General features: G+C 35.8%; 1 protein-coding gene across 1 annotated transcript; it reads right to left on the bottom strand.

The window, feature by feature from the left end:
- Positions 1-1,630: 1,630 nt before the first annotated feature.
- LOC135071495 (carboxypeptidase N subunit 2-like) lies at positions 1,631-23,471 on the bottom strand. The gene is made up of 8 exons (XM_063965272.1): positions 23,370-23,471; positions 12,492-12,653; positions 10,768-10,918; positions 10,179-10,322; positions 6,236-6,692; positions 5,886-6,145; positions 5,514-5,639; positions 1,631-1,939 (listed from the first exon to the last, which is right to left on the bottom strand). The coding sequence occupies exons 1-8, from the start codon at positions 23,416-23,418 to the stop codon at positions 1,687-1,689; spliced, it is 1,602 nt and encodes a 533-aa protein (XP_063821342.1). The 5' UTR covers positions 23,419-23,471; the 3' UTR covers positions 1,631-1,686.
- Between the last annotated feature and the right edge of the window lie 1,338 nt (positions 23,472-24,809).

Genomic DNA, 24,809 nt, shown 5'->3' on the forward strand with positions numbered 1-24,809 from the left:
GCAGAAACTACAACGCTTTCGATAATATTTCCCACTTAGGTAATTTGGGATTATTTTCATAAAAAGTTACATTTAGATAGGTAACATTCCTATCAGGAAGAGTTCTAATTCTAATATTATCATTGAATTATAATCATTGGAAATATGTGTAGTTGTGGTATCTGCTTTAGAAACGTGCTGGTATATATCTCACTAAATCTCACCTTTCTATCAAAGAGTCAGAATAGAAATGCACCTACTCGTAACATGCATTTTACCTACGTGACCAAGTTTTTATAGAAGATATAAGAACACCATATTGTGGCCAATGGTGGGTTAATACGAAAGAAATAAATATTGCCTTCCAATTAGTTAGGGTGCGGCGCGAGCTAGTCCCTACGTGGCGTGCATAGTAGGGGAGACTGGGTACGGTTGAAACAAAGGACGGTTGAAACAGAGCAAATATCTCGTAAACGGTTCCGCGGGGAGTGAGGGCTCCTAGGGGAAAAAGAAGCGGAAGACAGGTCCGAACACGAATTTAGTGCCTAATAACTTCCTAACGCGTTGACGTTGTGTATAAACCACGATTTTGTTTTTTACTACCCAAAGTAAGTATTTTTCTTTAGACATTAACGCTTATACTATCTGTTCTTTTTATGTGAATGTATCAGATTTGCGTTTGCGATTATAATGAAGCTTGTAGAATAAGGGACAGTAACTATTTTTAATGTGTGATTATTAATGTCGAAACTATAAAGTATATTTTACCAAAAGTGGGGTTGGGGACGGTTGAAACATTTTATTTGGGTACGGTTGAAACAGAAAATGTATTAATGTTTATTTTTTGTAGATGCCGAGAGTTTGGGTAAGGAAGATTTTCAGGGAGGAAATTGACTTGGTAAAGCATAAGAGGAGGTAAAAGCTGGAGATTCACTGCGAAAAGCGGCGGAAAAGTATGGTTTGAAAACAAATTAAGATTTTCGTGAACTTTCTTCAGAATGTTAATATTATTTTATTATTAATGTTTATTAGATTTGGAAATATCATTTATTTTATCATATTTCTGTTATTTTTTAAAATGTTTACTACTTATCAAAGGCTAATTAATGTTTTAGAAATATTAAATACTAAGACTGATTAATGTCATCATCTGCTACCATAATTTTAATATTCGTAGTATTAATGATAAATAAAACACGTTTTATTGGTAATTATTGTATTATTTGTATGTATTTCAACAGACCCCAATCGCTGTTTCAACCGCCCCTGGCATGGGGACGGTTGAAACAAAATTTCTTTTTTTTTAAATTTCGTATATTTCTAAAAATAGTAACCCGGGAACTATAATGATATAGCCATATCATAGCTAAAACTTCAAATTTCAATTTCACGTATCGTAATCGTCACTTGGTTATTAAACAACAAAATTATAGACAATAAAAGCAAAATTGTTTCAACCGTACCCAGTCTCCCCTAGAACGATATTTGCGGTTAGTTACAATTAATTTGTTCCGGGAATTTGAGTTATTTGTAATTATTAATTGCTTCACCTATACTCTTATTACTTATATTCATTAATGAGAAGTCAACACCAGACTCAGATTTCGTTATTTTATCCCGCAGGTATTAACTATTAGTAACACAACAAATATTTTAGACTAGATATTTAATGATTACAGACAACTTCATAAACTACTACTTATTTTACTAATGCCAAGCATCAATAGTAGTGACGTCATGGTTCTGTTCCATGCTGTCTTGGGGCTTTCTATTTACGGATACGTTCAGAGCCAGCAACTGTTGTATTGGCAGCCTTGGAGAGAGGTTCACCATGCTTGCCCACTGGCCAGCACACAGTTCAGGGAACTTCAGCTTCTTCAAAAAGTGGCCCTCGAGGAACCAAGGCGATATACACGTGGGGGAGTAGTCCCATATCTTCATTTCATTCAGACGTACCCACCTGAAAAGTGGAAAATTTTCATTAATGACCTATTTTCCACACTAATGACTTGCGCTTAAATTGGTATTATCGTTTGATAATGCGACCGACGCGGATGCTTGAAGATATGAGTAATATGATGATAATCCTAAGGCACAAATCTTGTAATTCTTGTTCGCTATTGTCGACAGGTTTACCAAAGTTATGTAGAGTGGTTAGAGCGGGCGGTCGGGAAACGAAAGGTCGGAGTTCCGGGATTCTTAGAAGATCTGTTGTTTTACATGACAAGCCTAGCAAAAACTGATTTGGCCTAGGACAAAACCTGAGCCTGAAATTAGGGTTTAGCCTAACAAATATAAAATCCGAATAACCACGTCTATCCCAACATTCACTGAGTGTTGGAAAGGCTATATAAATCGCTTTTTATTGAAGGTATCGTAATTTCGGTTTACGGTCGACATGCCTTTGGGTCAAATCGTGGATTTTACGACTTAGGCATTTCTACAAGTAAAGTGCGAAATTATGTACCTAGTCTTGAGTCATTTATTATTCTAGACTCGTTGTACCACAACTTATAGAAAGAAACTAAAAAATAAGCAACAAAATAATTGTATCAACCCATGTGATGTAACGTGATCAGCTGGTGTATTTAATTAGTACCTACTTACTACTTTTATAAGATCAGATTTTCAGTTTTAAAATATTTAGTTATTCAGTTGTATGTTTTGAGACCTTGTTATATTTGGATACTAAAATATAAATTACTTTTATATACGAGTAAGTTTAACTGGTAAAAATAGTGAGTACTCTCCACTAGGCTCAATTTCGACATTATGGACCCAATGAAGATAATTTAGCCCGGGAAATGCTCTGTTACACTGGAAATAGAAAAAGGGCAAAATCGCTTCCTTTTGCCCGTAGATTCAGGTGGATTATACACAAAGGCAATAAAATGCCGAGGGTCTTTCCGGCAGATTGACTTAAGGCGAATCAGGACGCGAAATTGCTGTCACCAATAGTTTTTTTGTTTTAATTGTTACGTTACTAAAAGACAAATTACTGGTATTTTTAAAAGGAAAATGTAGTTACTATATTTATAAAAGAGTGTAAAGTCGGTCAAGTGTAGGTATCGTACCTATGAGATAACCAGTTAACAGTTTTGATGTAATGCCAATAATTTTAATAAAGAATACCTAGCTAGATTTAGATCATTTACTTAAATAATCTTATTAGGGTTTCATCTTCTGAAAACTTGTAATTAATCTGAAAAAAGTGATCACTAAAGTCTATCTAGATCAAAGCATCCATCGAATCTCTGATAATATTTTGTTCAAATAAAATGACACTCTCGCAGTTAAAAATATAGAAATAATGTTACGGTGGCATTTGTCGCAATAGGTATTTAGGTATGTAATATCATAGAGCCATGAGAAAGGTAAAATTATATCAAACTAGCTTTCCGCCCGCGGCTTCGCCCGCGTGGAATTTTGTCTGTCACAGAAAAACTTTATCGCGCGCGTCCCTGTTTCAAAAACCGGGATAAAAACTATCCTATGTTCTTTCCCGGGACTCAAACTATCTCTATGCCAAATTTCATCAAAATCGGTTGCGAGGTTTAAGCGGGAAAGCGTAACAGACAGACAGACAGACAGAGTTACTTTCGCATTTATAATATTAGTTGGGATGGCAAAAAATAGTGAAGGGGGTACCTAACTCGGTAATCTGATTCAAGGCAAAGGAAAGCAAATGAAGGTAAAGGAAAGCAATGCAACGGTGAATTTTTATTGTTATTGAATCAATATACTACAGCAGTTCCTACTTCATTGTGCAATCAAATGTAATTGTCACGGGGAATAAGGAAAACGAGCATAACGTGAGCCGTTTCCTTTAGCGTTGATTTTATTCCAAACGATCATAATTTTCATAAAAAATAATCGTATTCTTTAGTAAATTTAGGAATGACATAATACTGAAGAGACTTGAATGTTTAATTAATGAGACATCCACGAGATTTCAACTTGATTAAACAGTGATTTGATTAAAATCTAATCTCGATAAGATTATGATGAAAAACTACTTGATAAAAAAATTTTTTTTCGATAATTCTAGAACTGAGAGCTGTACGTAGGTACGTACTTTACAATTGTTAAATACCCAAATAATAATTTGGATAACTAACTCGGTCCATATTGTATTAACTGCTTAAATTGTAAGACTAACGCCCGTATTCACAAACGATGCTTGCTTATGTGAAGTAGCAAATCGAACGCACAGCGTTGAATAGAGCTCTGTGATTGGTTCGTGTGTCACCCTGTGCGTCCACGCGCACTGTGAGACCTCATAGTAATGTGAATGCGTTAATGTGAATTTAATGAACTAATGTGACAAAGCAATAAACGATTGAGTAGGTACATATAAAGTAATTACATAGTAACTCGTGTCATGAAACTTTTCAAAACATTTCACGCTTTATCATATCACGCTTGCCAATTTTATATACTGATTACGGAATATTCACTCTGTTAGGGAAATCCCGGAATTTAATACAGAAAATAATATTTTATAGCTTATACAGGGTGGAAACGATAAAAACGGGACTATTCCTACCTCTCGTTCCCACTGATGCGACTCCTGTGTAGCCTGGATCTACAGCTTGACCGCCAATAAAAACCCAACCAGTGAAGGTCAAGTTTATCCCGGGGGAAAGTTAAACTGTCATTGGACCCGCAACAAAATTAATTAGAAGAACATTAAGGAGAAGTTCGAAGGTAAGGTTCTACTTCCCTCCATTGCAAAGCGGATGACAGGTGACAAACAAAGGTTAAGAAAAGATATAAGCTAGAAACATTGATTTTTAGAAATAAATCGAGTGAGATCACTTATCGTTTCCACCCTGTATAGATTACGATGGCAAGGCAAGATCAGATTACCCAGTTTAAACGTGCCCAAATCATTAATGCCCATCTCTTTGATATTCAGAATGTAAAGTGGGCAGGAGTTTTATCTTCGTACTTCCTTCAATGATTTGTAACAAAAACATCGCCTGAATACGTAATTTGTGTTTTTAAGATTTAATGCATCGCCCAAAATACCTTTCAACCTTTTACCACCGCACTTTACCCTTTGAGAGATAAAATATCTAACAAACAGCCTCTCACCCTAAACGCACCTACATACACTACCTTTTCACCATGGGAAAACGGAATAACATGGGTAATTAGGCATTATTTTCGTTAATTTTTACTTAGCTCGCAGCATCTACAGTAGGCTTCAAATATTAAAGTAAGAAGACATTACAGACTCACGAGTCATTTACATGTTACATTACTTTTGATATTTAGAATGTCAGTGCTTTTTATACAAGAAATAGAGCCTTGATTTTTCCCTCTCCTAATGATATACGCGAGCAATGCCTAAAAATAAACATTTATAATGATGAGAATATCACGATTTCTTTGTCAGATAAAACAAAAATCGGTATTGAGTGGGATCCGATTTTTTGGTGTGTTATTTTAATTCTTATAAAGTAGGTAAAGCTACTATTTCAAACCCAATAACATTAAAATTCAAATAAAATAAGTAGGATATAACTTACGCCGAAATATACAGCGCGTGGCAGTCGCAGTGCCAAGGGTTGCCGGACAGTTTCACTATTGCCAATTTGGGCATGTAATCCAGAGTCCGCGATGGCAATGATGGAAACATGTTGCCATCTATATACCTGCGAACATACCAGATATTATATCTGACAAACCTGTATACTGTATAGGGTCTGTATACTGTATACGTCCAATTTTACAGAGAATTTGCCCTTTAAGTTTAACCCCATGATTTCTGCACTAGTTGATTTGATTAAATACCTACAAATTAAATTTACCTACAAGGTGAAAGCTTGGACGAATAAACCGTGGTTAATTCGTCCAGGGTGAAAGTTAGCAGCGAAAATGACTAAAATGCAAATACTTACAAGGTAGTAAGATTCTTCAAAGTAGAAAATGTCTTAAAGTGCACTTCGTATAGTTTGTTGTCTGACAGCAGAAGGGAAGTGAGGTTCTCAAGGCCGTGGAATGCTGTGACGTTTAAAAAGCGTAATTTATTTTTGGACAAGTCCAGTTTCTCAAGTCTTGAACACTTCGAAAATGTGAAATCAGGTAGCTCCGTCAGTGAATTCTCTTTTAAATCGAGCGTATGCAGCACTTTTAGGTTTTCAAACTCGATACCTGTTAACTAAAATTCCATCCTATAAATCAAATACGTTTCTGAATATTATTCAATGAAAACTTTCTGAAAATTTCTGAAACATCAGAAAATACTTACACTCAACAGATGATTACTTGCTAAATCTAGGTATGTTAAGCAAGTCAGATTATAAAACAAACGACTTGGAATGTTTTCCAATTTGTTTCTGTCTAGAAGTAAAGTTTCCAGTGAAATTAAACTCTCGAAAGCATTCTCAGTAATATTACTTATTCGGTTATCAGAGAGCTTTAATATTTGGAGGGTCTTTATTAGAAAAGTTCCATTCTCTATTCTCTGTATTTTGTTTTTGGAAAGATCCAATATAGTCAACGAGTCAAGTCCCACAAAACTATCGGCCGGTACGTATATTACTTGGTTATTTGAAATGTCTATAGTCTCCAATAAAGAGTTGTTTGCAAACACCCTTTCTGGTAAAGTGTACAAAAAGTTGTTCGATAAGTCAACATGAAATAGCCTTTTAGTTGATCTGAACGATTCGCTGTCTAGTTCTTCTAAGTAATTTCTTTGTAATCTCCTGAAATGACAATAAATAATACAATAATTTGACCCATATAACATTAGAAAGAAAGAAAGAAAGAAAGAAAGAAACATTTATTGCCATGGACATCACAAAAGACAAAAGAGGTAAAATGAAAAAAAAAGCAAATAAGACAGAGGTGACATAAAACATACAATGAATGAATGAATAAACTAAGCAGTGCCACCCTGTCGCACAGCGATGCCCATCGCAATGGGACCCCACTCAGCATATGCCGTGGCCCCCGGTGAGGGAAGCCACGACGCTGGTTTTCAGTGTGCCCCATGCCGAGTGAGAGTCACGGACACTAACCTATACTGCATAAAATATACATACATAAATAATAATAATAGTGCGCGTATAAATTTTAAATGTATATACAGACGTAGTAGAAAATAATAATATACGATATAGACGAAGTAGAAAAGATGTGATAAGATATTTATAAATAAAAGATAATATTTAAAAAACAAAACTGTGTGTGTGTACATAATAATAATAATAAATTGTAATGTATTAAAGTGCGTTTGTATATACTGTGATTGTGTGTGTCTCGACGTCCGCAAAACAGTCTCGATCGATCGAATCGTTCTGCGTGGTTGTGGCTATTCATAGCATCAGTTAAATCAGTTTGGCCCATAATCTTGAGCGCTTTAGTCGCATACCCACAATACAAAAATAATAAATAAACAAAATAAGATACATCAGTGTCAGATCAAATTAATTATATAAAATTCATTTACGCATATTTAAAAATATAATCATGTCAGATAGTTGTTATTACGATGTCAATTAATTGTATACAATCATAGTGGTGCTTAAATGCTATGTCGAGAGGAGAGAGTCAGTCAGTTCTATGAGAAGTCAAATCAAGTCAAGCTACTACAGTCCTAAATACGATGATCGGTGACCTACCTACCCCCGTGATCGTTTGTCTGGAAACTTGAGGTATGGATACAAGTTACCTACGTTAATAATTGTGTACTAAAAACGTGTTCCCTGTACTTTTGTTTAAAAGTGCTTATTGTTTTTAGACTACGCAATGGCGGTGGCAAGTCATTCCAGCACTTGGAAGCGGCAAACCTGAAACTACCCCGGAAGGCAACGGTTCGGTGCGGGGGAAGGATGAGAGCGCTGCCGGAGCGACGGGTCTGGTGCGAGTGGACTTCCCGAGTCCAAACTAGTTTCTCCAGTAGATAAGTCGGAACATTGTGTTTTATTGTACCAAAAAGCAATGTAGCAAAGTGCAACGCCCTCCGTGAGTTCATTTTTAATATTTTAGAATTGTTTAAATACGGCGTAACGTGTGCTCTTGGCGGGATCGAGAAACAAAAACGAGCACATGAATTTTGCACACGTTGGATAGCTTGTTTGGTGCGCGACAGCAGCCGAGGTCCGTAAACCACGTCCATGTAATTAAATTTAGAAAGAACTAAAGAGTCGCACAACCTAATACGATTTTCAATGGTCAGATATTTACGTATTTGGTATAACACTTTAAGTCTATAATAACAGTTCCCTATTGTATTATTGATATGTTTCTCAAAGCGCATTTCCTCATCCATAAGGAGTCCCAAGTTTTTCGCCTCTGTAACCCTTTCTATTGATTCCCCCTTAATCAAAACTCTGACTCCCCTGTTTGTGATCTTTCTTATCTGATCTTTAGAACCTAATATCATATATTTGGACTTACTCCCATTTAATACCAGGGAATTGCACTTAGCCCAACTAGCTATCCGATCAAGATCCTCATTTAGATTGACAACAGCTTCACAAATATCTTTTGGTTTACTTGATATATACAGTTGAATGTCATCAGCGTAAATGTGATATTTACAATTCTTAATATGGTTAGTTACGTCCGCACTGTAGATGATGAACAGAAGTGGGCCCAAAATTGAACCCTGTGGGACTCCTCGACCAACAGCCACTTGGTCCGATACTCGTGTAGTACCCCCATCATCTGAAATCTCGACACACTGTGTTCTGTGCTCAAAATAACTGTAAAACCATCTCACCGCATGTGGACTGAAACCATAGTAATGCAGCTTGGCCAATAGCAGCGGGACACTTATGCAGTCAAAAGCTCTCGAGAAGTCTAACAAGGTCAACACAGTGCTATCCCCCCTGTCCTGAGCAGCCAGCACATCATCGACTACCTGGAGCAGAGCCGTTGCGGTGCTATGAGCCTTACGAAAGCCAGATTGTTTATGTGGAAGTATATCATTTTGTTCCAAGAAATTTTTCACTTGATCCGACACAACTCTCTCCAGAACTTTAGATAAACACGGCAGTATACTGACAGGGCGTAAATCAGACAAAGATGTTGGCAGCGTTTTTTTTGGTATTGGCTTGATTAGCGCTTTCTGCCAGTCCCTAGGGAAAACACCCGTGGTAATAGAACAGTTCACTATAGCCGTTATCGCTGAAAGAGATTGCGGCAAAGTCAGCAATATCATGTCAAGAGAAACACTGTCTAATCCTACGGCATTTGATTTTAAACTTTTCAATACTTTTAGAATGTCGATTTCCTTTACAGGTTGTATGTCAAATTGATTCGCAACGATACAGTTAAATTCAAAAAAAGTCAGTTGGGATATGTCAACGCTATCATCACCAGGCACGTTCAAAAAATGATTATTAACAAGATTGGGATCGCTACAGAGAGAGCCTGGATTGTCAAGTGTTGTTTATTATTATTAGCAAAAAAAGCTTAAACACAAAATTGTCATGGGCGTTTCTAAACAATAAATGCTTGAGAAAGAATATTGGAAAAGCACCCGCGATCACAGAGAAAATATTATTGTAACTAAAATCTGAGGGCAAACAGTGCACAAATGGGGTTTGGATTGCTTTTTGTGAGAAATAACTTGACTCATGTGCCATCGTAATATTTTACTTTAAGGCCCACAACGTAACTCATAAAGAAAAATGAAAGGTTATGGGAGTCTTTTGACCGATTTAGAAGAGAAAAATGTTTATATTGACAACTTGAAGGCGTTATTTTCAAAACTTCTAGAGTTTGGAATATCAGCAGAGTTAGTTATTTTTTGTTCAAATTACTTAATTAAGTAATAGTTAATTAATTACTTCTTAATTAATCTAGTAACAAATATTTTCATCACAGCTCTTAGAAACTAAAAGATCAGGGGCGGCTTTAAATTCAAGGGAAAGTTCAGAAAAGCGCTTACCGCGGCATTTTATGTAGTTTCAATAAGAGTAATAAAATAATAATGTGACTATTTTCACATGCTGTGTTGTGTTTGGCTGAGTGTGAGTTTACATCAAACGCGCTCACTAGTGAGCGTGTTTAAAAAATGTATGAAAATTTTAGTTTTTGAACGTTTCCCGCTAGAGGCGCTGTACAATCCGTCATACATTTAATGTCATTTTTTGACGCGCTCACTAGTGAGCACGTTTGATGTAAACTCACACTAGGCCCTTGTCCTGCTTGTAGGTGCATTTACAAAGACTATAACTCACAGGATCCTCAGATTGACAAGTGGCTCAAATATCCCTGACGGCAGATACTCCACGTGATTGTCAAACATATCCAGCTCCACCAACGATCGCATGCCTTTGAACGTGGTCTTATGCAGGGTCCGCAATTTATTTGTACCTAAATCGCTGTAAAGGTAAGAGGTAAGCTAATTTAGCCCTTTGTGCCTATCTAGGGACTCACTAGGCGATCACAAAGGAGAACTTCATTAGTCCAACAACTTAGTTGTAACATTTTTATCCATTGTCCTTAATGGCACTATTGTATGTATTTGTCTACAGGGACTAAGCTAAGAAGTAGGTCAAAAGTAGATAAATAGAACTTGCAAGTTACTAATAATAAATAATGAGCGTAATAATAAAACCTGTCTATAGTACCTATTGTCAAACATCAATTATGAAGATATAATTTTATTGCTAATTTTAATTCCAGTGCGAACTTGGTGTTACTTTATTACATAGAACTAACTCTTAGTTCTACAAAACAAAAAAAAGACAAATAAAGGGGACACAATATTGTAACGCACTCTTTTGGCAGTCTTATCGCTAGGCAGCGATATCCTCCAGTACTTACATGGTCAGCAGATCAGCAGGCACAACCAGGTCAGTGGTCAGTGTCGTCAGTCCAGACCTCCAGCAGTTCAGCGAACGCCTGGTGACGTCGCAGCGGCAAACGTGCTTCGAGCATTGTCGCCACCTCGATTGGCCGTAACTTATTGTCCACGCTATAAAGTAAAAAGAAATTGAACTTGCATAAAATTAAATAACAAGAAGTCGGTTATATGTAGGTGCAAATGCATTTCCTATTGCGTTGCTGATGTAACAGACGTCGACATTATAAAAGTTATTTAGAAAATAGCTATTCGAATTTTAGTTAACCTATTGGTTAAAATACTTGTTGGTTTTATACTTAAAAATAATTAAGTGATGCGAACTAACAGTAGGACTAGGTAATTTATTTATTATTGTTATTTTCTTTTTAACCCTTATTTACTTATTATTAAGCTAACATAATGAAATCTTGACTCCTAAATTGTAATAAATGCAGTATTATTATTATACCCGTAAATGGAAATTTTGGAGTTATGAACTTTTTACGAGGACGGCAAGTGGGTAATTTGATGTATTCATTTGAATTTTATATAGGGTAGTAAAATAATCATAATTTTTATAAGCAAAATGTACCCATAAGCCTGTTGTTATCCATTGCGAAATCTTTTAAAGGATACTGAACTTTTCCTAAAAATGCTGCGTCGCTTGCGATTTAAGTTAAGGCGAATTTCTATGTCTGCAACGTATTCTTCAATTACTTGGTCATAAATCATTCAGTCAGGCTTCAGCAGATATTATCATATCTTACAAAAATGCTGAAGTCTTTTGGCATGGCGTTCAAATATGCCAACAATTTTATTTATCCTCGTTCCGTTGATGAAAAGCTTTTCTGCTGCATACTTGTAAACGTTTATCGTCTCGACTATATTAATTTTTTGCCTTCCTGATTACTCTAATTTATTGTTCTACAATTTGGGCCAGAAACGAATACAACAAATCAGAGATAATTTGTCTTCTTAGTTGAAGAAGTTTAATTAAGAAGAAGCTAGGTACTAATTATACTCGTAGTTCTTGAGTCATAATTAATTCTGTAACTAGCAACCAAGGAACAAGAAGAAGAAAAATATTATATTGTTTTAACTTTCATGGTCACTAACAGAATTATTATTGACGGAATTGCTCAAACCCGCTAGTTCCTCAGTTACTCAGCTCTGTGATCATGGCGCTTGCAACAGTGCCTAAATATCGGAGGCTCGTAATTAAGGTACATGGTAGCAATGCCGTCAGTAATGAATTATTCAAGAAAAAGATTAAAGCTTCAACCACACCAACACGTGCAGATCGCCATCGCCGCGCAGGCGCGATCACAGTACGATCAAAGGCCAATGACAGGTCGCGTGAACTGTCATAGGTCGCGCGACCTGCCATTTCCCTATGATCGCCGGATATGTCGATCTGCACGCGTTGATGTGGTTGAAGCATAAATCATGAGCACATACTCGGTTGCTCGATCGCTCGCAATCGTCCGTGCAGTTGCCGCCAGTGCACATCAGGGGCACAAGGGTCGGTCGAAGGGCGGTCCTCTTTGCAACCGCCTCGAGTCAACGTCTCGAATACTTCGCACGAGGTTAAGCTACATTGCGTTTTCAAGTAGATCCATCAACATGATGATGGGTCTATTTAAAGTCGTAGCAACTAGCAACCAAGAAACAAGAAGAGGAAAAAGATTAAACCATGTGCACATACTTGGCTGCTCGATCGCTCGCAGTCGTCGGTCCAGTTGCCGCCAGTGCACGTCAGGGGCGCAAGGGTCGGTCGAGGGGCGGTCCTCTTTGCGACCGCCTCGAGTTAGAGTCTCGAATACTTCACACGCGGTTAAGCTACATTGCGTTTGTGCCGTTTGGTATGCTGTAATTAAAATACAAAATACTTAAAATGTTACATAGATTACTGACTGAAACTGATCACGGGACTTCCCACCTTTCGTTCCCGCGCTGCAACTCCTTTGTGGCCAAGATCTACAGCTTGACCGACACTAAAAACCTAAATAGGTATATATCGTTTCATCCACGAAGACGCGCCCCCCCATTCTTCCGCCAATGTTTGAGTGTTGTCGGTACACGCTAAATTAAGTATTCATGATTGCACACTACAATAATGACGCTCGGATTGCTCGGATCAAACTCCCCGCACCCCGCGATTCCCTCGACCAAAAATTGGTGGGCGGGCGCGTCTTCGTGGATGAAACAATGACAATAAAATAAAAATACTAATGCTACATCATCGTAGGTTACTTTTGTTTACTTAATGACTGTTTGTTTCTAGCCAGCTTATAAGATTATTAAGTTAGATTTTTAGCCTATCCCGCTTAGCTAAAATCATGTTGATGGATCCACTTGAAGCCGTGAAAAATTTGTTAAGGGCTCCTAAAAAGAAAGGCTAAAGTGCTATCAGGGTTTTTACGAGCACTATAAAAGTCAGCTCAAATTATGCTACCTTTATTCAAATTTGTATAAGCTTCCGTAATAATTTCAGAATGATATTTTTATTTCAGCCTTTAAATTGTGGAAGATTTCTCAGTCTGATTGAGTGAGCCCGATATTTATGTTCGTTATTTTTCGTTCTCTTTGTTCCAGTTTGTTATATTAAGGTCTGGTAACACCGCAATAAAAATGATAAGCAAGACAGACTTGTCTTGTCTTTTTTAAATGATTTTCCGTGTGACCTTGATTTATGTACAGTCACGGAATGAAAAGGTTCGTCAGTTTTCAAATTGATTCCTTCAACGAATCGCGAGCACATATTACCTTTTGAAACTATGTTACAGAATAATCTCGAGTTAGAGAAAATAATCTTTAACTGTTCGTCAGTAAAGTTCAAAATTATTCAGATCAAAGTTGTTTGACGATTTATCTTGTCAAGAAGATTATTATGATTGATAAACTAAAACCTTCTTGTTGGTTCAACCTGCCATTCTTATGTCTATTAAATAAAAAAAACTATTGTCAATTGGTCAATGTCATCATTGCATTGCACTGCCCCCCTAGACAAAACGCACTTTTTGATCGAATCGAAAATCGAATCCGTCAAAACTCCATACAAAAAAGGGGCTTTTCGACCACTTTTCGACTGGTTTGCGATTTAATTTGCACTTTGTCTAGACCCACTGATGGGATAGAAAAATAAACAAGCAAAACCTTATTCGTCAGCAAACGTCATATTTATTTAAATGTTAGCAGCACTGTTTCTTGCACTGTTATGTTGGCAGGTTTGACTCTTTGGTGCAAGCGAAAACCGACACTAAGGTGACGAACCTTTTCATTCCGCGACTGTACTTATCCTACTGCCCGTTGTTAGCTTTTTAGTACTTATAGCTTTGATTTTTTAAAAACGCTGAGTATTATAATAATTCAAGATACGATACTGATACTCACTGAAATTGTTCAAGTTTTAAAGAATTTGCATGAAAATAGGTAATCTGAATTCTTTATGGTGAGCAATGTACATTATACAGCGTTGGAAAAATCTTTCATCGCGCAAATAAGTCGCATGCCCTGAATATTGATGCAAGCTCTAATACTGGAATGAAAAGTGCAGATAAACGAATAAAGTTACAAACAAAATGTAGAGCTTCAGCTGTCTTCTTTCTGTTCATTCTCTTTGTTACTCCGTGTTCTTTGTATTGGGTTTAGTTTATTTTGCTCACACAAACAACTCCATTGTAAAGTGCAAACGCAAGTGTAACTAAAGTTCTATTTACGTGCAAAGCAAACATTAGTATCTTCTAAATCTACTCTCATTAAGTTCTTAATCTACCGACTGCTACAAAATACAAACAGTATGGTCCTACGTCACTTCTGTCTGTCCACTCCTCCCCTCACCACTTTAATTACTTGTTATTATATCCACCTGTAGCTCCTGATAAATTGCACTCCAGGTACTTTAGGTAGATTGTGGTTAAGAGAGAAATGCTCTGAATTTTTAATTTACACTTTTCGCTGACAGTGCAAACTACCAGCACGACTTAGGGCAAGCTGCCAAGAAAAAGTTAAGCCGCAATCTTTAATCGGGTGGTAATATCTGCGGCCAAAGTTAGACTTTAATTTTATAATGACATGGTACAATATTGGAAACTTTAAAAAAAGTTAAGAAGATCGCGATATATCGTCATATTAATGACACTTTTAGTTTAGGAACATTCAAAGATTTGCTGTGGCTAATAAAAAAAATTAGACTCATAAAAGAAAGCCGAAAGTACTCATCATTTGCTTTTGTCAGTCCACTGCTGGAAAAGCTTCTCCCCATTTCACGCATCTCGAAATACCATAATATCTTCATACATAAAGTGAGGATTATTTACGAAACTGGTGTTGTATGTAAATATTCTCACCTTATTTCTAGCTACGAATGTAAGCAAAGTATCTGACAGACCCAAGCCGGCGATGCGAGCCTACTTACAGTTCGGGAGCCTCATAATCCCGATGTAGCGGGGAGGGACGGGACAAGTTTCCACTAAGTTTTAATGAAAATTACACAGCATGTTGTTGTAATTTAATGTTAACGCATTAACATTGGAATGTTAAATGGTTAACAATAGTTTGTTGATGAGAAGCCGTTTTGGCGAAGGCATTTTAGGCTAGATTTTCCGAGGAAAAACAAACAAAGTACCTATTTTAGGCATTCCAGACTTAAAAGAATAATATTGTCTTGCTAGCTTCTTTTAAAAATAAGTTTTTGTTCTTACTGAAAGGTTGTTTCACCAAAGAACAAATTTCAAAAGACTTAAAGAAAAATGTAAGGTCTTTAAGAAAAATTGCTACTCATTAATAACGCAGATTGTGTTACAGTCGCGCTCGTTAGCCAACAAAAACGAATATTTACTGTGTTGCAATTAAGTGTATTAAAACAGCACTCGCTAATTTAATTACTGAAGAATTAATTAATGAAAAACACAAAGACTAGCAGTGATAAGTATTTCAAAGTAGTGAATGAAAACATCCTAAAAGCCTTTACGTCATTGTCTGGAAAACAAAAAGAAATTGCAAAATAATTGGGTTTGTTAAAATATTTGGGTTTCAAATCTATTTAATCTATTTACTAATAAAGTTTTAAAAGCGATTCTATCATTTTGTATTAAAGTAGGTACTCATAATCAAATTTAAAAGACTAGAGGCGCAGTGTAAAATGTCCAAGGATATTTTATTTTTATTTGAATATACATTTAAATCGCCAGTAACATCTTAATATCTTCGTTAGCAATATCTAGGTCATAATGGATGATCATAAATAATTTTAGGCACGTCAGAACATCACAGAAGACTGAACTTGCGTCACAGACAATTACAAGCTATTTGAAGCTTTGAATGTCATCGCAATCTAGCACCATAATACTCGTAGGTATTATTATGCCTTTCATTGCTCAAAATATTTAACTAAAGCTAAACCATTTCGAAGATTTATACCGTCCACTGCTGGACAAAGGCCTCCCCAAGGATTTCTACAACAACCATAATCATTTTGTATACAGTGTGAGTCACGTTAAAGTGTACATATGAAAATAGATGAAACTAGACCTATTTTTATCGTCAAAAAAGAGGTCAAACAATTTTTGAGATTTTTTTTTAATTTTTTATAGAATTTTTTTTCTTCCAATTTCTTATTGTAAAGAAAACGTAATAACTTTTAAACTAAGCTGTATATACTGTTAAAACAAAAACAGTAATAATGCTAAATAACAGGCAATACTAAAAAAATACATAAAATACATAAAAAAGCCAACAAATAATAAAAAATGATACTTTTTGGAAAAAATCTGCTTTTAAATTCGTGTTTTTTTGGTTATTTGATAAATTTCTCCAAAAAATGCTCCTATAACCGGTGGTTTTTATTACTTTGTATTATTCTCTATCGTATTACCTTTCTAAAACCAAAAATCGCATGTCTCTATCCCTATCACAACGTTTGCAATGATCGTTTGAACTAAGCCTCTCCGGGCGCGCCATTCAACGCTTCGTTAACAACGAAACTGAAAATCGTGGGACACTATTTAAGTTGTGAGCCTAACTATGAAAACAAAGTAGTTTATTATTAAAATGGTATTGATTGCGTTTATTGGTATTGTCTTTCATGATTTATGTACTTTTTAATGTGTCCGAAATACTTTTCATAGCATTTTTTCCACTCAGCTTGAGGCACCTCTAAAGCATGGTTTTTGACCGCACCGTCTGTTGCTTCTGGCTACATAAATCGCTGTTCACGCATTTAATTTTAATATATGGGTACCAAAAGAAGTGTTTAGATTCCAAGCAAGAATTTTGTAGCGTTGGACCTGTTTATTTCATATTTTGAGTGTTCAAATAGTCAGTTGTTTGACGAGACGTGTAAAAGCTCACATTTTCGTCACGAATGGCAATTTGACTAAGCTGGTCAGTTTCCCTTATTAAACTGAAGACTTTTGGGAAAAAAGTGGCTGTTTACTATTAAGAATTAACCATTCTAAATTTCTCTAGTGACGTTTCTGTCACATAATCGGATATTTCGGAAAAATAGGCGACCGTAAGTTTCAAAGTGTTCCGAGCGCATGGGACTTTTGTTGGAATTGGTTCATCTTAAAACACCTCCATAGTCGATAGCTGTTTATTTTCAAGATCATTATGCATAGATCCTTAATTCGTCAACTGTCACAATTTTAAAAACGGCTCTTAAAGCTTTTTAAACTTATTTATCAAACATTTCCAAGGACTAAACGACACAAGCGTCCTATTGAGCGTTTTTAAAATTTTGTGACATCCAGCGAGAAAAAAACGTATTAACCATAATATGGTCATACAATATTTTATTACTGCTGGTGGAATTAATGCCTAGGATTATCTCAATCCTACGATATATCACATGATGAGATTTCTCTTCCATTTTTCTGACAACATCAATGTTTTCCGCCACAATTAGTCATTTTGGACGACTTTCGCAAAATTCACTGATGAGCCAATGACATACAATATTATACTTCTTAAACTAGCGTTTTACAATGGTAAAGGATAGATCTTTATCACCAAAAGTGAAATTTAGCTGACCGCTTCAGTTTTGTATTGATTAACCACGTCAAAAGTCATAATAAACTTTCGCGCGAAGATTTCCGCAAGTCAATTCGACGTTGTTGTGGTCAAGACATTTTTCAATTCAATGTTAATAATGGAAAACGTGCTCAAATGACAAAAAGTTTTGAACAAGGTTATAGTCAAAAATCACAAACTTTTCATTCAAAGTATCAGATGTCGTCTAACAACACGTTATGATGTCGAGGCTCACAACTTAAATAGTGCCCTAGTATTTTGTAATTTTGATAAAGCGGTCATTCTCACAATTAGGCGTTCTCAGCCTAATTACCATATCATTTTTGAAATTTGGCTTAATTGACTTAAACGCATTTAAATATGAAACACATGAAAAGTACGAATTTAACAATCGTTAAGGCGTCAAATTATTCCAAGCGGTTTTCGCGTAAATGAGACCCAAAAATTGTATGGTCACGGTAATTAGATAAGGCTAATACTTAATCTAACGGTAATTAGAAAAAATATGTAAAATATTAAGAAAACAATACTTGCATTGATAAATCCCAACTAATATTATAAATGCGAAAGTAACTCTGTCTGTCTGTCTGTCTGTTACGCTTTCCCGCTTAAACCTCGCAACCGATTTTGATGAAATTTGGCATAGAGATAGTTTGAGTCCCGGGAAAGAACATAGGATAGTTTTTATCCCGGTTTTTGAAACAGGGACGCGCGCGATAAAGTTTTTCTGTGACAGACAAAATTCCACGCGGGCGAAGCCGCGGGCGGAAAGCTAGTTTGTATATAAATATATAGCGTCATAAAAAACGCTGTAGGTACACTGAATAACCCTTTGAAAAAAAAAACCCTCATTTCTATTATTTATTGTATCAAGATATTTTCAGTGTACCGCAATAATCGAGGCTATAACAGGAACACTTAGTTTCGGCCAGAAGGGGCTACGTGTCACATTTCATCAGAATTTTAATCATAATTTATTTGATTTCAATGTGGTACAAACTATTTAACGTACAGATAATGGATCAGGAGATCTCACAAATTTGATTTTTCGGATATGCATATATCGAAAAATTAATTAATGATTTAAGTGATTTTTCCTCTTTTTAATCTATCTGCGATTAGCCATCACCCATTTTCAGATTAAATTGAATTTGTAATAATGACTGTGTAATAATGACAGTTCCAGCTCAGCATATCCCATGATTTGTCACCTCGATTCTTTTACAATAAGTTTTTAGATTGATGCTATTCGCTTTCTCCTGAGCCTAAATGCAGAATTCTTAGAATTTAGAAGGGATGCAGCAAATAGATTGCATGAAGGTCTAGTCTTTGGTTGTAAGCTTTACAGGATTTTCCACACCCTCTTTGACGTTTGGTATCACTTCAATGGACTTTGTAAACCAAGGTGCACAGCTCGAGATTTTTAAAAATTTATTTTGAAAACGTTAAAGTATTTCTACATTTGCGAGGCTAAGTCGATGCCATGTCTACATGGGTTTTAGGATCCATTTGTATATAGTTTATTCTCCAAGCTTCTTCTGTCCAGTACCCATTGCATAATCACGAAGTTTTTTCTATGCATAACAAAGCAGGTAGGATGCAGTTTAGGATGGTACAAAGTGCCTATACACTCTTGCCTTGAAAAGTCCCATTGTCTGTTGATTTGTTCTCTTTTGTTCTTAATGTGATCACGCCAGGTAAGTGTCACTGTTGGAAAATCTCATCTTCTTAGGGCAAAGGTATTATGGATAGATGTTAATGGTATTATATTAGAATTAATTAATGATTTAAGATGTTAATATCAATTATACTAAAAGTAAAAATAAATATCTGGTACGAGACATGTTTCATGCAGGGGTGACATCTCCTGGCCATCAGAAAGCCCCGATTTCACTCCAGATAACTTCTTTTTGTGGGGTCACCTTAGGAGTTAAAATATACTCTTAAATCCAACAACCATGCAGCAACTGAAGCTGAACATTCGTCATGAAATCGAATCTATTTCGAGGTTACTCTAACGAAAGTTTTTTAAAATTTGATTGTCAGATTGGAAGAAAAGTCCGTACAGTTGTTATGCGAAAGTCTAGGTATATTTCATATTTTTACATCATACTTATTCAATCGTGAGTGCAATTTGTAGGTAATAATTTCATACAACGGTGATTATAAATATACAGTAATTAGTACATGGAAATTATAAAACGATAGTTTTTCTTCAAAATTTCCAAAATCTTCAGCGTATGCAAATACTGTCTTACTACAACGTATGAAGGCCAAAGTACTGAATCTATTTAAATTAACAACGTGGATCTACCTTCAAAAATCGAGTATAAAAATAAGGACATGGTAAATAGAAAAATTGAAAACCAAAGATATGGTAATTATACTCTTACGCAATTCATCGACGGTACGCCAACGCAATAGACGTCTACTTGCTAACAGGTCTTAGAACTAACTAAGGGCTCGCGCCGCGCGCGTAAATGATGTGTCAAATATTATTATTTAGGCTTGTGTGCCCAAAAAACAGAAAACGTCACGGGAATTAGGACTTTCGCTCGGACAAGCAGTTTTTTAATTCTAATTATTTACAGAATGGTTCTATTGAATAGATATTTTGCTATGCGTAAGACAATCTTTTGTACTCTTTAAAATGTTGAATGGAGTAAACCAAATCTATACGACATAAAAATTACAGCCAAGTTTTAACATTAAGTCGGTGTGCGGACGCGTAACGGTAATTAGAGAATAGAGGTTCATGAAATTAATTAAGTCACAAATACTTAAAATAGAGGCCTATGATTTAATGCACAACTGGATGGGGTTGTTAAGTAACATATAAAAATACTTGCATGTCTCTAATTTGTCATTTTTTAACGGTTTAACAGCCCGGACACCCAAAAACTAGCTCATCTGAGAATGGCCGAAAGACAAGTTAGATTTCAAATAAAAACAAAAGATTTCGAAGTAAAATAAGCATTTTAGTTAAAATTAAAATTGTCTCTACCTGTAGCGGAGAATAATGTTGTGGCAGGCCTTTGTTCAAACGATCATAGCAAATGTTGTGCTAGGGATAAAGACATGCGATTTTTGGTTTTACAAAGATAATACGATAGAGAATAATACAAAGTAATAAAAACCACCTATTATAGGGGCATTTTAGGAGAAATTTATCAAATAACCAAAAAAATACGAAATTTTAAGTTGATTTTTTTCAAAAAGTATCATTTTTTATTATTTGTTGGCATTTTCTGGGTATTTTATGTATTTTTTCAGTATCGCCTGTTATTTAGCATTATTACTATTTTCATTTTATCAGGATATACCGCTTAGTTTAAAAGTTATTACGTTTTCTTTACAATAAGTAATTGGAAGAAAAAAAATTCTATAAAAAATTTAAAAAAAATCTCAAAAATTTTTTGACCTCATTTTTGTCGATAATAATAGGTCTAGTTTCATCTATTTTCATATGTACACTTTAACGTGACTCACACTGTATATCATTAGGAAAAAAAAAGATTATAACTTCAATAATGTTTCCAGTTTTAGTATACCTAACACCAGTTGCTAGTTTTTGTGTGGAAGAAAGAGCTGCGTTAAGATATTTTAGAGTTAAATTAACGTAATGCATGTTAAACTATTTTTAAGTTACTTAAATGAATTTAAAATTCAAAACAAAAAAAAACTAATAACAGAAAATAAAATAAATTATTAGAGGTCCATTTGACGTTCTACTGATCCATCTTTAAGAATATCTGATTAGGATAACTGGGCATATCAGTCGGTCTCACGACGCATTACTCTAGAACAGTGGTTCTTAACCGGTGGTCCGCGGACCACTGGTGGTCCCTGGAGGCATTCCAAGTGGTCCACGAAGTGCACTTGCACACCTTGGTCAAAACCAATTTTAACTGATTTTTGCAGTCAAACTGGTTTTCACCGATTGAGGTGGTCCCTGACAAGACAGAAATTTGGTAAAATGGTCCCTCATGACTCAAAGGTTAAGAACCACTGCTCTAGAAGTTTTATGGGGTGTGAGTGACAGTGACATCATGAGAGAGAGATTTTCGTAAGTATCCTAGTTCTTAATTATTTTATGACATAGGTATTGTTGTTTTAATAGTGTTGATATATCTTCACGATACGTCAATAAAAGTTTATTTGCTTTATTTAGGTCTCTAAATAGAAATATGAATATTTTATTCTTTCCACATAGCAGTTTGTTTTAGTCTGTGAACAGAATACTCAGTTCTGCGTCTGCGGTAGGATAAAAATGTGAGCACTCGTATCTCCTAAATAAACCACGAAGCATTGTTCTTGAATACATTTGTTTGCGCGCCTTATCAGCTTTGATGAAGCTCCTGTATTTTGTTCTTTTGAAATTACGACCACTACCTATCTTCAAAGAGTCAGAGAAACAAGTTTATCCAGTTTATAAAATAATGAAGAGTTTATATTTTAGGCCAAGTAAATGTAACTAAGGGCATGTAGTACACAATGAAACAACTTGGAAGTACTACAGCGTATTAAGAAATGTTAAGAAATTGGGGTACCCACCATAATATGTGTTACGGTCAAAGTTGGTAGAGCTAAACTAAGTTAGCTGGTTAAAGTTTAGTTTAGTTCCTAAACTAACTTCAGCTAAATTGTATAAGTTGGTCGACCGATAATGGTGGGTAATATTAGGTACCTAGATTTTCTAAAATATAATTCTCTGTAATATTTTTCATTGATATTTGTCTATACAGGCGATAATACAGCGATTGACCCATGGTAAAACTTACCCACCTTTTGTTACACTATACAAAGAACAATCTACTCGTACTAAACTAGATGGACAAAATAAATAATATAAGTAAAAGCAAATAAATGTTAAGCTTTTGCGTATGAAATCCCAAAAAGGTCGAAATTGAGTGATAAAAATAGTAACAAAAAACAACGTTCAAATAAAGTCTGTAAGAGCAGCTTAACTTAGACACACACAATTTATTTCGGATCTAATTTCTGTACCGTATCAAATATTTATGGAATAAGTATTGATCCCTTATTTAAGTATGTGCTCGAACCCAACAATTATTTCGTTACTAAATAAATCCTGATAAGGATAAGCTATCGGGATAAAGTGGCGGATTCATTAGCGGCATTGTTTTTAGGAGCACCGAAATACATCGTCAATTTGATTATGCGAATACAAACAGATAAAACGTTAAAAAAACATATAAAATAAGTAAGTACTACAGAACATTTGTGTTCTTTGGAGCAATGATTGGTAGAGTACAGATAAACCAAGAAAACGATTAAAGAGAAATATAATTCTAATACCGACCTAAGTAACAAATCTATCTAATAATGATGCCTAAGAACCCATATCTCATTACAAAATTGTTACATTATTATAAGCCTCTAACATTGTTTAACCTTGTTTTGATTTCAATTCATCTTACCTTTCTCCTCCGACCCCGGTGTTTTCCAATTCCATTTGTTTGGCTCTCACATTCAGAGCAGAACTGAAATATGTACAGCGAGTCCCATTTTCTAGAATAAAATAGCTTACCTGCAGACACGGTGGACTGAACAGCAATAAGTAACCAAAATAAGTTCATGTTGAAATCGTTGAACCGCGCTCGTAAAAAAACAACGTTTCTGCTGAATCACGTCCCGCCATGTGTCTGTATATTCTAAGCTACCATGCGAGTGCATTATGTAAAAGCGCACCAATAGGCTAGTTTCCTAAAAAAACCTTTTAATCCGTCAATCAAAAAATATTCGGCACATATTTTTTTATTTGTTAATCAAATAAGTACTTAATTACGAACTTATGATGCGTAGAAGTTCCGTGTGATGTCACAAAGTGCTACACTTAAAGCACTCCTTGACGTCACGGGTCTCTTTTGATTTTTGAAAAAGTGAGTCGAGTATTTTTTGCTAAGTTAACTTACGGACAAATTCAAACCCTTGCTTTTTTACCCTGGATAGAGACCCTGTTCCCTATTCTATTTGCAAGAGCGCTTTTTCATAAAAAATTCTTCACATTTAAACCAATTTCAACGCTCATTCCAACATTAAGGCATGAGAAATGGTGGTGCGCGGGAAATGTCGCTTGCCCACTACCTACGTTCTTTACGTGAAAAACAATATGCTAAAATTGTATGCCGGCAATTTACAATTTCATGAGCAATTATAAGTAGGTAGGTATTCATTCTACTCTGTGTGTTCCAAGTGTTAGTGCAGCTTGAGCTGCAAGCAGAGCAAAGCTAAGACATCTATTTCTACGCAATACGTTTTTGACTAGACTTCCCATCTAATTTAAAAAGCCCGACAATAAGTATTCTACATCAATAAGAACTACGCCAAGTGTTTTCTTTGTCGATTTGTATTCCCCAACGACTATTACGGGGCCCTCTCTAAGAAATTTTAAATAAATATTAGTCCTCAGCTGAAATAGCAACTTAAATAGAAGCCTTTTTTTTTTTTTTTTTCGTCAGGAAATGCATGAAATTGCATACCCACTGGCCCGGGGGAACCAGTGGGTTATGTGAGGCTCTCCCTGCCAGATGGGCAGGGCCTACTCACTAAAACCTGACGGTGTCCTCCCGAAGTCTTTGGGACGGAGCTGCGAGTTATTGTCCGAGCTAGACGGCCTAGACATTCTTTCGCGGCTCCACCCCAGACTGTGGCTCGCTCTGTTGGTCTGAGCAAGCGACGACTGGCTTCAGGGGAGTAGTACCTCCCCTGTTCTTCACTAACGGTGCGCGTGAACACATACGCGCGCCGCCGCCGCGGATCCTCCTTTAGCGGCCACAAAACACCCCCGTGTCTAGTGGCCGAGGACTACTTAAATAGAAGCCTAAGCTTACCATTACTTAAATCATCATTATATTGACAGGTCTGGAAGTTTAGACAAGAATCAGTGATAAATATGCTTTTCGTGTGTGTATAAGAAACTGGAAACTCAGGGGAAACTTCAAGTAACACATCTGTTTCATACAGCTTT

This window comes from Ostrinia nubilalis, chromosome 4, assembly GCF_963855985.1.
Source record: "Ostrinia nubilalis chromosome 4, ilOstNubi1.1, whole genome shotgun sequence".
Classification (NCBI taxonomy): Eukaryota; Metazoa; Arthropoda; class Insecta; order Lepidoptera; family Crambidae; genus Ostrinia; species Ostrinia nubilalis.

Excerpts from the sequence above, each read along its gene's own strand:
- LOC135071495 (XM_063965272.1), bottom strand. The coding sequence starts at position 23,418 with ATGAACTTATTTTGGTTACTTATTGCTGTTCAGTCCACCGTGTCTGCA. Across the intron at positions 6,693-10,178 it reads CTTGTCAATCTGAGGATCCT|GAGATTACAAAGAAATTACT; the intron begins GTGAGTTATAGT and ends TTGTCATTTCAG. Across the intron at positions 6,146-6,235 it reads CAAGTAATCATCTGTTGAGT|TTAACAGGTATCGAGTTTGA; the intron begins GTAAGTATTTTC and ends ATGGAATTTTAG.